The following is a 13,736-nucleotide window of genomic DNA, read 5'->3' as shown; positions in this document are numbered from 1 at the left end:
TCCACTGGTTCTGAAATTATACAGGGGACACAGTTAGGATAGGAAGCCTGATACAACTGCAACACTGCTGAACGCAATCACACTATGATACCATGACAAGAAGTTGTAAAAATTTCTCCAGGTTTTCTCAGGAGATGCGATCTCTCAGAATTTTCTCTTCAAATCCAGTATCTTGCTTGTTTTCAAAGGCATGAAGCCAAAACCTCCTTATCTTGACATATAGGTTAAAGGAAAAGGAAAGACACAATTAAGTAGAACTATATGCATGTGTGAATGCTCAGTCGCTCAGTTGTGTCTGACTCTTTGCAACCCCATGGAGCCTGCCAGGCTCCTCTGTCTATGCGATTTTCTAGGCAAGAATACTGGAGTGGGTTGCCATGCCCTCCTCCAGGGGATCTTCCCGACCTATGGGTCAAATCCATGTTTCCTGCATTGGCAGGTGAATTATTTACTGCTAAGCCATCTGGGAAGCCTCAGAGTAGAACTACTTTAATTCAAAAATATCTCATCTACTCAGGCACATTATAAGTGCACTATAATTAATGTGGATGCACGTGGAATGTGTATCATGATATTTTCATCACAGCAAGAAGAAATGAAACCTTACATCAATGATGGATTTACCTGAACTCTCTGCAAAGCTGACCTCAACTCTCCTATTGTACCTCCTGACTGTATATGTGTTCTCTGGTGGCTCAGATGGTAAAGAATCTGCCTGCAATGCAGGAGACCTGAGTTCAATCCCTGGGTCAGGAAGACTTCTGGAGAAATGGCAACCCACTCCAGAATTCTTCCTTGGGAAATCCCAGGGACAGAGGAGCCTGGTGGGCTACAGTCCCTGGGGTCACAAAGAGTCAGACATGACTGAGCAACTAACACACTATGTATCCTAATCTAATGTACTTCCTCTTCCCTCACATGTAATTTCTTGTTACATACGTTAATTTTAGCATGGCTTGGAAGACTTGTGGTAAATGCTAACACATGCATTCATATACAGAGAGTAATATTTGCTTAAATATTCTTCAACTTTATCTTGCTAACAATTAACTCATGTATAAGTTTATGTTTCTTTTCTATGCAGGTCATCCTTCCATGACTACCTTTTTCCTCATTTTATATGTACTGTGTACTCTAAATGTATGTTTTAGAGTCAAAATAAGATGTTCTATTGACATCCCAATGGATTACTGAATAAAAAAGGAAATGAACAATCAAAATACAGGTGGCAATATGGTTGCCAGGGGGCAAAGACCAGGAGAAGGGATAGTTAGGGAATTTGGGATGGACATGGACACACTGTTATGTTTGAAATGGATAACCAACAAGGACCTACTGTATCACATGGAACTCTGCTCAATGTTATGTGGCAATCTAGATGGGAGAGGCATTTGGGGGGAATGGATACACACATGTGGCCCTCCACTATGCAGCTGAAACTGTCAAACATTTGTTAATGGGCTATACTCCAATATATAGCAGATTATACTGCTATATCATACAGGTGGAGAAAAACTAAAGCCTGTAAATACAGGTGGAGAAAAACAAGAGTCTGTAAAATGAAGCCAGGCCAGCCAGTGACTGCTATATGCCATGCAGAAGCTCTCACAGTAAAGTTCTTATGGACGTTGCTTTAGATACAGTGGGAAGATGCTCCAATGACAGGAGAAACTCAGGTTTCTCTCAGATTGATCCCACGTACAGAAGCAACAGTTAGAACCAGACATGGTGAAAACAGACTGATTTTAAATTGGAAAAGGAGTACAACAAGGCTGTATATTGTCACCCTGCTTATTTAACATATGCAGAGTACATCATGTGAAATGCCAGGCTGGATGAAGCGCAAGGTGGAATCAAGATTGCTGGGAGAAATATCAATAACCTCAGGTATGCAGATTACATGACCTGTTTGGTAGAAACCAAAGAGGAACTAAAGAGCCTCTTGATGGAGATGAAAGAGGAGAGTGAAAAAGCAGGCTTAACATTCAAAAAATGAACATCATGGCATCTGGTCCCATCACTTGATGGCAAATATATGCGGAAACAATGGAAACAGTGACAGACTTTATTTTGGGGGGCTCCAAATTCACTGAAGATGGTGACTGCAGCCATGAAATTAAAAGGTGCTTGCTTCTTGGAAGAAAAGCTATAACAAACCTAGATGGCATATTAAAAAGCAGAGACATTACTTTGCCAACAAAGGTCTGTCTAGTCAAAGCTATGGTTTTTCCAGTAGTCATGTACAGATGTGAGAGTTAGATCATAAAGAAAGCTGAGTGTCAAAGAATTGATACTTTTGAACTGTGATGAGGGAGAAGACTCTTGAGAGTCCCTTGGACAGCAAGGAGATCCAACCAGTCCATCCTAAAGGAAATCAATCCTGGATGTTCATTGGAAGGACTGATGCTGAAGCTAAAGCTCCAATACTTTGGCCACTTGATGCAAAGAACTGACTCACTGGGAAAGACCCTGATGCTGAAAAAGATTGAAGGCAGGAGGAGAAGGGGACGACAGAGGATGAGATGGTTGGATGGCATCACTGACTCAATGGACATGAGTTTGAGCAAGCTCCAGTAGTTGTTGATGGACAGGGAAGCCTGGCATGCTGCAGTCCATGGGGTCGCAAAGAGTCAGACACGACTGAGTGACTGAACTAAACTGATTACTGGCTTAATGAAACAATGATGCCAAAGAATATGTTCAGTTTTATGCTAGTGAAGAAGTAAATAACAGGACAAAGAATAGTGCTGTCCGGATTGGGATTTCTGTTATAATTCATGTTCTAAATAGTTCTAGTCTTCACAGTACACTAGATTTGTGCACTATGCATGTCACAACACCTAGAACTATGAATTTTTTTGAGAACATGAGCAGGAATAGAGCAAAGCACAGAGAGTGACCTATAGTGTAGAACAGTGGATCGAGAACCACAATGATGTGTTTTGGAATGAAGATCTAGTTCAGTAGAATTGCAAGAGAGTATTCCCTGATATTTTGCATTGCAAAATCCTAAGACACACAAAAAATAAACTCTGAGTAGTTGGATCAACTCAGCCAGTAGTTGGAATTGGTTGACTGCAAAGGCAGTTTGTTAGACCTGTTATATTTGACTAGAAAAGTCATACAGATTCTGCATTCTCTTCCATAGATTCTGTCCATACAAACAAGCTATGGTCCATTACCTATAGCTTTGTTGAATTGAAAACACTGGAATCTGTGTCTAGCTGCTTTTACATTTATAAGGATAGAGCTGCATTGCATGCTCTTGTAGTTATCTGTGCCTGTGTTTTGAGAAGTATAGCCAAGGTCAAAAGCATAGGACTTTAAACTGGGATCCCTGTAAGACTTTGTTTGGTTTCCATATTCCAGCAGGTGGTACCTTGACAAAACCAGAGGTGGCATCTCACCTCCCTTCCTGCCTAGGTGAGAGTCAGGCACAGGACTGAGCAAGGAGATGAGCACTCCTGGCATCTCACTCTTAATGTTTGCCTGGCATGCTTGTGCAATCTTTTGTTAAGATTGTTTGTTTTCCCTTTTTGTTATTATTTTACTAGATTACTGTCCTATTAGACATTCAAGCCTCAGGAAATAAGAATACCATCACACAGCATGTTTTGGCTACATTCTTTATCCCTAACATTTAAAAATACCCTCTAATACTGTAAACTTAGTAGTTCCGATAAAATTTTCAAAATGCCTTGCTTTCCATTTTTCCATTTTTCCCCCCATTATTGCCTAGGAATGTCTCTTTTCAAAAGGTAGTAGTTACCCTAAAAATACACTCTATGCAAAGAATGAGTATCAACTTTCTTTTGACTTCAATGATTTTTTACACTGTTTCCATCTGCAAATCTTTCCACTTGCATAAACATAAAAAGATTGTAAGCGTGGGGGCGGGGGAGGAGGTGGATGGAAATTATGCTCTGAGGATATTATGCCAACAATGCAATTTAATGCATCTTTGATGGTGTGCAATTAGGTATTAAAATTTCTCATAACTAGAAACATTCTTGGTCAGTAGAAATTACCATAGATAATTTCAGGTGACAAGGGAATAATTTTGCTAGATAAAAGGGCTAGACAATATATAAAGCATTCAGTTTAGGGGAAAATTAATTTTTTCTTCACATGAATCCTTTGGTTAACCATATTAGAAAATGCAAATTCACATAAAACTGAAGGAGAAAACTGTTGAGTTTTACATTTTAAAATAAAATTTATAAAGACACAATATAGCAAAGCAACTAACAAACAGTTGGCTAAACCAGAATTTACTGATTTTTTGTTCCTAAAGGGCTAACTGCTTTTGCACAAAGCTTTATTTAATGTATGCTATTAGTTTAATTTAGAGTCCTAGTCCTAAGTATGCCCTTAATCTTCTCTGATTTTCTTTTTTTCACACCAGTGTTTCTGAAGGAGGATGAAATGCTGAGGTCAATATATTATATTAGTTGGATAGATTTATCAAGTATGCAGGACAATACCACTGCTCCAAATTCTGATCACATTCATGTTCCTGGCATACTTTGGGCATTGCATATGCTAAAAAAGAAAACTGTAACAGCATGGAGGGCTGCAACGGCATACAAGCGCTGGGGGCTGCGATGGCACGTGTGGCTGAGAGGAGCTACTCCACGTCTGAGGTGAGGGGCAGAAGCCGGAGGACCCCATGCCCCAGGGGTGGCGGCCAAGAGGAGCTACTCCACGTCCGAGGTCAGGGGCAGCGGCCAAGAGTGCCAGGCTGCAATGGTGCAGGAACAGCCAAGAGGAGCAACCCCCAGCCCAAGGCCAGGGGCAGCAGTCAGGAGGAGCAACCCCACGTCCAAGGAGCAGTGGCTGCGCGGGCACAGGAGGGCCTAGAGGAGCTATTCCACAGTCAAGAGGGGCGGTGGTGAGGAGATACCCCTCATCCAAGGTAAGGAGCAGCGGCTGTGCTTTGCTGGAGCAGCCATGAAGAGATACTCCATGTCCAAGGTAAGAGAAATCCTGTAAGATGGTAGGTGTTGCAAGAGGGCATCAGAGGACAGACACACTGAAACCATACTCACAGAAAACTAGTCAATCTAATCACACTAGGACCACAGCCTTGTCTAACTCAATGAAACTAAGCCATGCCCTGTGGGGCCACCCAAGATGGGTGGGTCATGGTGGAGAGGTCTGACAGAATGTGGTCCACTGGATCTATGAAGATCTACAAGACCTTTTAGAACTAACACCCCAAAAAGATGTCCTTTTCATTATAGGGGACTAGAATGCAAAACTAGGAAGTCAAGAAACACCTAGAGTAACAGGCAAATTTGGTCTTGGAATGTGGAATGAAGCAGGGCAAAGGATAATAGAGTTTTGCCAAGATAATGCACTGGCCATAGCAAACACCCTCTTCCAACAACACGAGAAGACTCTACACATGGACATCACCAGATGGTCAACACCGAAATCAGACTGATTATATTCTTTGCAGCCAAAGACGGAGAAGCTCTCTACAGTCAACAAAAACAAGACCAGGAGCTGACTGTGGCTCAGATCATGAACTCCTTATTGCCAAATTCAGGCTTAAATTGAAGAAAGTAAGGAAAACCACTAGACCATTCAGGTATGACCTAAATCAAATCCCTTATGATTATACAGTGGAAGTGAGAAATAGATTTAAGGGACTAGATCTGATAGATAGAGTGCCTGATGAACTATGGACTGAGGTTCGTGACATTGTACAGGAGACAGGGATCAAGACCATCCCCATGGAAAAGAAATGCAAAAAAGCAAAATGGCTCTCTGAGGAGGCCTTACAAATAGCTGTGAAAAGAAGAGAAGCGAAAAGCAAAGAGAAAAGGAAAGATATAAGCATCTGAATGCAGAGTTCCAAAGAATAGCAAGGAGAGATAAGAAAGCCTTCTTCAGTGATCAATGCAAAAAAATAGAGGAAAACAACAGAATGGGGAAGGCTAGAGATCTCTTCAAGAAAGTTAGCGATACCAAGGAAATATTTCATGCAAAGATGTGCTCGATAAAGGACAGAAATGGTATGGACCTAACAGAAGCAGAAGATATTAAGAAGAGGTGGCAAGAACACACAAAAGAACTGTACAAAAAAGATCTTCATGACCCAGATAATCACGATAGTGTGATCACTCATCTAGAGCCAGACATCCTGGAATGTGAAGTCAAGTGGGCCTTAGAAAACATCACTACAAACAAAGCTAGTGGAGGTGATGGAATTCCAGTTGAGCTATTTCAAATCCTAAAAGATGATGCTGTGAAAGTGCTGCCCTCAATATGCCAGCAAATTTGGAAAACTCAGCAGTGGCCACAGGACTGGAAAAGGTCAGTTTTCATTCCAATCCCAAAGAAAGGCAATGCCAAAGAATGCTCAAACTACCGCACAATTGCACTCATCTCACACGCCAGTAAAGAAATGCTCAAAATTCTACAAGCCAGGCTTCAGCAGTATGTGAACCATGAACTTCTAGATGTTCAAGCTGGTTTTAGAAAAGGCAGAGGAACCAGAGATCAATTTGTCAACATCTGCTGGATCATGGAAAAAGCAAGAGAGTTCCAGAAAAAACATCTATTTCTGCTTTATTGACTATGCCAAAGTCTTTGACTGTGTGGATCACAATAAACTGTGGAAAGTTCTGAGAGATCGGAATACCAAACCACCTGACCTGCCTCTTGAGAAACCTGTATGCAAGCCAGGAAGCAAAAGTTAGAACTGGACATGGAACAACAGACTGGTTCCAAATAGGAAAAGAAGTATGTCAAGGCTGTATATTGTCACCCTGCTTATTTAGCTTATATGCAGAGTACCTCATGAGAAACGCTGGGCTGGAGGAAGCACAAGCTGGAATCAAGATTGCCGGAAGAAATATCAATAACCTCAAATATGCAGATGACACCGTCCTTACAGTAGAAAGTGAAGAGGAACTAAAAAGCCTCTTGATGAAAGTGAAAAAGGAGAGTCAAAAAGTTGGCTTAAAGCTCAACATTCAGAAAACGAAGATCTTGGCGTCTGGTCCCATCACTTCATGGGAAATAGATGGGGAAACAGTGGAATCAGTGTCAGACTTTAATTTTTTGGGCTCCAAAATCACTGCAGATGGTGACTGCAGCCATGACATTAAAAGACGCTTAACTCCTTGGAAGAAAAGTTATGACTAACCTAGATAGCATATTGAAAAGCAGAAACATTACTTTGCCAACAAAGGTCCGTCTAGTCAAGGCTATGATTTTTCCTGTGGTCATGTATGGATGTGAGAGTTGGACTGTGAAGAAAGCTGAGCGCTGAAGAATTGATGCTTTTGAACTGTGGTGTTGGAGAAGGCTCTTGAGAATCCTTTGGACTGCAAGGAGATCTAACAAGTCCATTCTGAAGGAGATCAGCCCTGGGATTTCTTTGAAAGGAATGATGCTAAAGCTGAACCTCAGTACTTTGGCCACCTCATGCAAAGAGTTGACTCATTGGAAAAGACTCTGATGATGGGAGGGATTGGGAGCAGGAAGAGAAGGGGACGACAGAGGATGAGATGGCTGGATGGCATCATCGACTCGATGGACAGGACTCTGAGTGAATTCTGGGAGTTGGTGATGGACAGGAAGGCCTGACGTGCTGCAATTCATGGGGTCGCAAAGAGTCGGACACGACTCAGCGACTGAACTGAATTGCACTGAGAAAAAAGGTACACTAAGCAAGGTCAGCATTAGCTTAGGGTGGACAGAGAGAAGGCTTTCCTCCAACTGTAGGTAATAGTCGTCTTGTTTCCATTCAGATTCTAATATTTAGCTTCAATTCAGGAAAAGCTGAATACACTGTCAACTGACAAGTGACAAGCAATTCCTAAGTGATGGGAGTAACCAACCATTCCCTTGAGATGATGGATGTGTTCACTTCAGGCATTTTCTATAGAAAATGTAACAATAATGGCATGATAACGGCTGACATGAGAATGCAGTCAGTCCAAGGCATGCACAGGCAGACAGTTCTAATAGCACTAATCACTAAAGAAAAATGAGCACTTCACAATCTATGTGATCAAAGGCAAAGGTACAGATGTCATCTGAGAACATTTCAATTTAAATGGAGATCATACCACCAACTCAATAATGAAAATGGTTATTAAACTTCTGAGCATCAAGAGTTAATCTTTTGGAATTTTAGAGGCTGTTTCAGGTTAAATAAAAAATACCTAAGGTTATGTTGGTTGTCTGTTTTATATATGGTAATGTGTATAGAACTAACTCCTAATTTATCCCTCTACACTCTTTCCACTTTGGTAACTATAAGTTTCATTAAGAAAAAGAATCTGAAAAATAGTATACAGATAGATGTATATATATAGATATATAGCAAAGTAACTCGTCATATACATATATGCTATCCATCTGAAGTTATACGTATATATATAGACCATTTGTTGTTTAGTTGCTGAGTCATGTCTGACTGTTTTCAGACCCCGTGGACTCTAGCACATTAGACTTCCCTGTCATTCACTGTCTCCTGGAGTTTGCTCAAACTCAATTACATGATGTCACAGCAAAGTAATTCAGTCATATATATATACACATACATCTGAAGCTAACACAACATTGTAAATTATCTACTGCTGCTGCTGTTAAGTCACTTCAGTCATGTCCGACTCTGTGACCCCATAGATGGCAGCCCACCAGGCTCCCCTATCCCTGGGATTCTCCAGGCAAGAACACTGAAGTGGGTTGCCATTTCCTTCTCCAATGCATGAAAGTGAAAAGTGAAAGTGAAGTCGCTCAGTCGTGTCTGACTCTTAGCGACCCCATGGACTGCAGACCACCAGGCTCCTCCGTCCATGGGATCTTCCAGGCAAGAGTACTGCAGTGGGGTGCCACCTCAATAAAACCCCCTAAACCCAAAAGTATATATAAAATAATGGAATATAAATGGCTTCTATAAAATTAATAGGTAAAGTTTTTAATTGTATAACTCACCATTATATACATGAAACACAATGAATCAAAAGAGACAAGGGACACCACCCTGCACATGGGCGAGTGGACACTTACTTGGCGTGCCGGATATCTGGCAGGGACCTCTCTAGAGCAATGTTGTTGCTGACGAAAATATTGAAACCATTTTCCCTGTAAGCTGAGTCATCGTGGTCTTCCTCAGTGAGGGGGTAAGGTTTTCCGTGTTCACCTTTCCCTATCAGGAGAAAAGAAAAAGGGATTAGTGTCTGCCTAAAAACCATTTCCACTTCTAGATCAGATAATAGGATGTGAATGTGTTTCTTTAGTCTCTCTTGTTATTAGGCTCCAGAGAATGCTCCAGCAGCAAGATTTTATCAAATCATCATTTTATTTCATTTAGAGAAATGAAACATAGTCATAATAAAAAGTAAGCAACACAGCAGTAAAAAGTACAATCTCACCTCTCAGCGAAAACCACAGCTAAGAGCTTAAACATTTCTATGCAGATATATATACTGATAATATACATACTGCCTTATAATTTGATTTTATCAAACATAATTGAATAAAAAAAGGCATTACTTCATTTACTTCTTGATGGTTGATATTATTCCATGCCCTTTCAATTTGTAGTATTTGATCAAAATATATTTCTAGGTTATTTTCAACTTTCTAGTTTGTAAATAATCTTAATAAACATATTTGCTTGCTTAAGATTCCTAGGTATGTATACTTGGAAGAGGGGGGATAATTCCTGCAAATAAAGTTGCCAGAATATCTTTAGAGTTAGTAGATAGTTTTCTAACATCACCAGAAGCATTATAGAATACTTTGAAATTTGCTGGTAAAAATACAGATTATTCAAACTTTAATTTCCCTTCTGTTGAGTAATAACAAAATTAATTTACATATATTTATCATCTATATTGCTTACATTTTGAAACAGATTTTCATAGATTTTACAAGACAATCTGCATTTAAGAGAAATTTACATATTATGTTTGCTAAAGCTTTTTTAAGAACCTGTGTTGTAAATATTTTCTAGGTTCATTTCATTTAAATCTAAGACTTCTGTTTTCTGGTTTGGCCTGGAAGGAGCTTGGAAAGTTCCTTTCTGTCCTAACAGCAGATAAAAAGCTGAACAGACTCAACAACCCTTCTTGGATACAGAAGAGAGGAGTAGACACAGGACAGGAGAGACAGATGGGGGAAACAGGAGCCCAGGCTTACCAGAACAAGAATTCTTGAGCAGAAATGCCAGGAACCAGCTGTCCAGGGTAGGAAATCTGAACTGTAATTGACAAATTGCTGGAGACTCAGAGCAGGCAAGCCTGAGAGAGGTAAAAGGTCTCCAAGGATTCAGTCATAGAGAGGCTTCAATTTTATTGTGATATTTATCTCCAGGAGCTCAACAAAGCTCACAGAGTAGATATCAGAGAAAAATTCTCTTGTGTTCTTGGCAGGAAGAAGATAGAAGAAACCATTTTGAAGTATGCCTGGTTATTCCCATCAACAAGGCCTGCCCTCTGGGGAACCTAGTTAATCAAAGCCCACTTGCTCAGGTGTATCCTTTGAGCATAACAGACCTAAGAGAAGGGAATTCCTGACTTGAGCCCATGGTAACTATCCTGCCCAACCAGAGTGGGGAGGAAAATATGCCCTCCCACACACCTCTACACCACATCACAAAAGGCATGTTTACAGCAGTTTCTTTTACCAAGTACATCACGTCTAGCTTTCAAAGAAAACAAAAAAATCACAGGGCATGCCAAAAAGGCAAAAAAAAAAAAAAATAATCACAATTTAAAGACAGTAAGCATCAGAATTGAGCTTCTTGAGGTAAGAATACTGAAATGGTTTGACATTCTCTATTCCAGTGGACCACGTTTCATCAGAGATCAAAATAGTCAATCCTAAAGGAAAGAACCCTGAATATTCAAGGGAAGATCTGATGCTGAAGCTGAAGCTCCAATACTTTGGCCACCTGATGGGAAGAGATGACTCATTAGAAAAGACACTGATGCTGGGAAAGATTGTAGGGAGGAGGAGAAGGAGGCAGCAGAGGATGAGATGGTTGGATGGCATCACCGACTCAATGGACATGAATTTGAGCAAGCTCTGGGAGATAGTGGAGGACATGGGAGCCTGGAGTGCTGTGCAGTCCATAGCATTGCAGAGTCGGACATGACTCAAGACTGAACAACAAGAAGCATCAGAATGAGACACGGCAAGAACTGTGGAATGACCAGGCCAGGAGTTGAAAACAACTATGATTAATATGCTAAGGATCTAATGGATAAAGTAGACAGCATGCAAGAACAGATGGGCCATATAAACAGAGAGCCCGGAATTCAATGAAAGAACAAAATATAGACCTAGTGATAAAAAAGAAAAAAAAAAAAAAACAGAAATGAAGAATGCTTTTGATGGATTCCTAGTAGACTGAGTATAGCTGAGGAAAGGTTCTTTGAGCCAGAGGATTTAACAATAGAAACATGAAAATCCAAAAAGCGAACAGAACAAAAACTTGAGGAATAGAATATCCAAATACTGTGGGATTACTACAAAAGGTGTAACATAAACCTAATGGGAGGGCTTCCCAGGTGGCTCAGTGGTAAAGAACACGCCTGCTCATTCAGGAGACATGGGAGACGCAGGTTTGATCCCTGGGTCGGCAAGATTCCTTGGAGGAAGAAATGACAACCCACTCCAGTACTCTTGCCTGGAAAATCCCATGGACAGAGGAACCTGGCGGGCCACAGCCCATGAGGTTGAAAAGAGTCTGACACGACTTAGCAACTGACCATGCACATGTGCACATACAATGCGAACAGGAGAAGAGAGAAAATTGATACCTGATAATATCTGAAAAAACAATGACAGAGAATTTCCCCAAATGAATATCAGACTCCAAACCACAAATCCTCGAAAATCAGGGTACACCTTGCAGGCCAATTACCAAAACAAGACATAGGAGAAACGAATTAAAAATTAGGATCATTTTATGATTTTAAGGTATAACACTCCACTTTAAATGCTGTAGTTTTATTTATAAGTGGAGTTGCATTAGCTGTAAATGCGCTGCAAACTCTAGGGCAACCACTAAAAAAGTTACAAAGAAGCATAGCTATCTGAGTCCATGTTATCTCAATTTAAAATTGATAGAGAAACAAGAAACTATCAAGCAAGTTAACAACATTTCACTTTCTGTATATGAAATCAATATTTAAATAACACTTTTCTCCATTGCTGTTTTTAAACAATGTTCAGCTCAGTTCAGTTCAGTCGCTCAGTTTGTCTGACTCTTCACAACCCCATGGACTGCAGCATGCCAGGCCTCCCTGTCCATCACCAACTCCTGGAGTTTACTCATACTCATGTCCACTGAGTTGGTGATGCCATCCAACCATCTCATCCTCTGTCTGTCCCATTCTCCTCCTGCCTTCAATCTTTCCCAGCATCAAGGTCTTTTCAAATGAGTCAGTTCTTTGCATCAGGTGGTCAAAGTATTAGAGTTTCAGCTTCAGCATCAGTCCTCCCAGTGAATATTCAGGACTGATTTCCTTTAGGATGGACTGGTTGGATCTCCTTGCTGTCCAGGAGACTCTCAAGAGTCTTCTCCATAAAAAAAAAAAAAAAAAAAGAAGAAAGAGTCTTCTCCAACACCACAGTTCAGAAGTAAGTAGCTGGAATATACCAGTATCAGTATGTTCTTGTGATCACTTCAGCCCAAGAAAGCTGTGTAGTGTTTTAAAAATTATTGTGATGATGTAAAAATTATTGTGATTCATTTAGCAAAAAGAGTTGGACAGAAGGCTTTTCCTATGTATCAAAACTTTTTATAACTTTGTCATCTGTGTACCTAGAAAAAAAGTAAATAAATTTCTTTAGTTGAAAAAAAAAAGAAGCATAACTGGTATACTAAGAAGTGGAGAAAAATGGTATCATATAAAATGCTCAGTTCAAAGCACAAAAGACAGAGAAGTATAAGACAAACAAGGAACAAAGATGACAAACAAAACAGCAATGAATATGATAGAGATTAATGAAAACTATACCAGCAATCACTTTGAATATCAATGGCTTAATGCATCAATTACAAGGGATTATCAGAGTGGATCAAGATAAATTTAAGATTTTTTTCCATCCAGATTAGTTTACTTTTTTACATAGTTTCTTGTTTACACATTACATTTATAGATAAATCAGGTCCAACTGTACTATTTGGAGAAGTAAATGGCAACCCACTCCAGTGTTCTTGCCTGGAGAATCCCAGGGACAGGAGAGCCTGGTAGGCTGCCGTCTATTGGGTCGCACAGAGTCGGACACAACTGAAGCGACTTAGCAGCAGCAGCAGCAGGCTTGGAGAAGGCAATGGCACCTCACTCCAGTACTCTTGCCTGGAAAATCCCACGGACAGAGGAGCCTGGTGGGCTGCAGTCCATGGGGTCGCTGAGAGTCGGACACAACTGAACGACTTCACTTTCACTTTTCACTTTCATGCATTGGAGAAGGACATGGCAACCCACTCCAGTGTTCTTGCCTGGAGAATCCCAGGGACGGGAGAGCCCAGTGGGCTGCCGTCTGTGGGGTCGCACAGAGTCGGACACGACTGAAGGGACTTAGCAGCAGCAGCAGCAACTGTACTATTATTTTAAAAATTCATTTATGAATTGTTTTACTAACATTTTGTTTTGTTTTATTCATTAAAATTTTTGAACCATCTGGAACTTGTTCTGGTGTGAGATGTGAGGAAAACATCACTTTATCATTAAACAAATGGCTAAGCATTATAGGATTGA

At 40.5% G+C, this 13,736-nt stretch overlaps 1 protein-coding gene across 1 annotated transcript in view; it reads right to left on the bottom strand.

Annotated features, from left to right (window-relative positions):
- Positions 1-13,736, bottom strand: part of GALNTL6 (polypeptide N-acetylgalactosaminyltransferase like 6) — a 1,480,702-nt gene that overhangs the window by 862,021 nt on the left and 604,945 nt on the right. Inside the window, exon 3 of the mRNA XM_040229727.1 lies at positions 9,031-9,169. Within this exon, the coding sequence (XP_040085661.1) occupies positions 9,031-9,169 (139 nt within the window). The remainder of the gene's footprint in view (positions 1-9,030; positions 9,170-13,736) is intronic.

This window comes from Oryx dammah, unplaced genomic scaffold, assembly GCF_014754425.2.
Source record: "Oryx dammah isolate SB20612 unplaced genomic scaffold, SCBI_Odam_1.1 HiC_scaffold_1, whole genome shotgun sequence".
NCBI classification, from domain to species: domain Eukaryota; kingdom Metazoa; phylum Chordata; class Mammalia; order Artiodactyla; family Bovidae; genus Oryx; species Oryx dammah.
The sequence above is the reverse complement of the archived record's forward strand: the minus strand, read 5'-3'. Positions and strand labels throughout refer to the sequence as shown.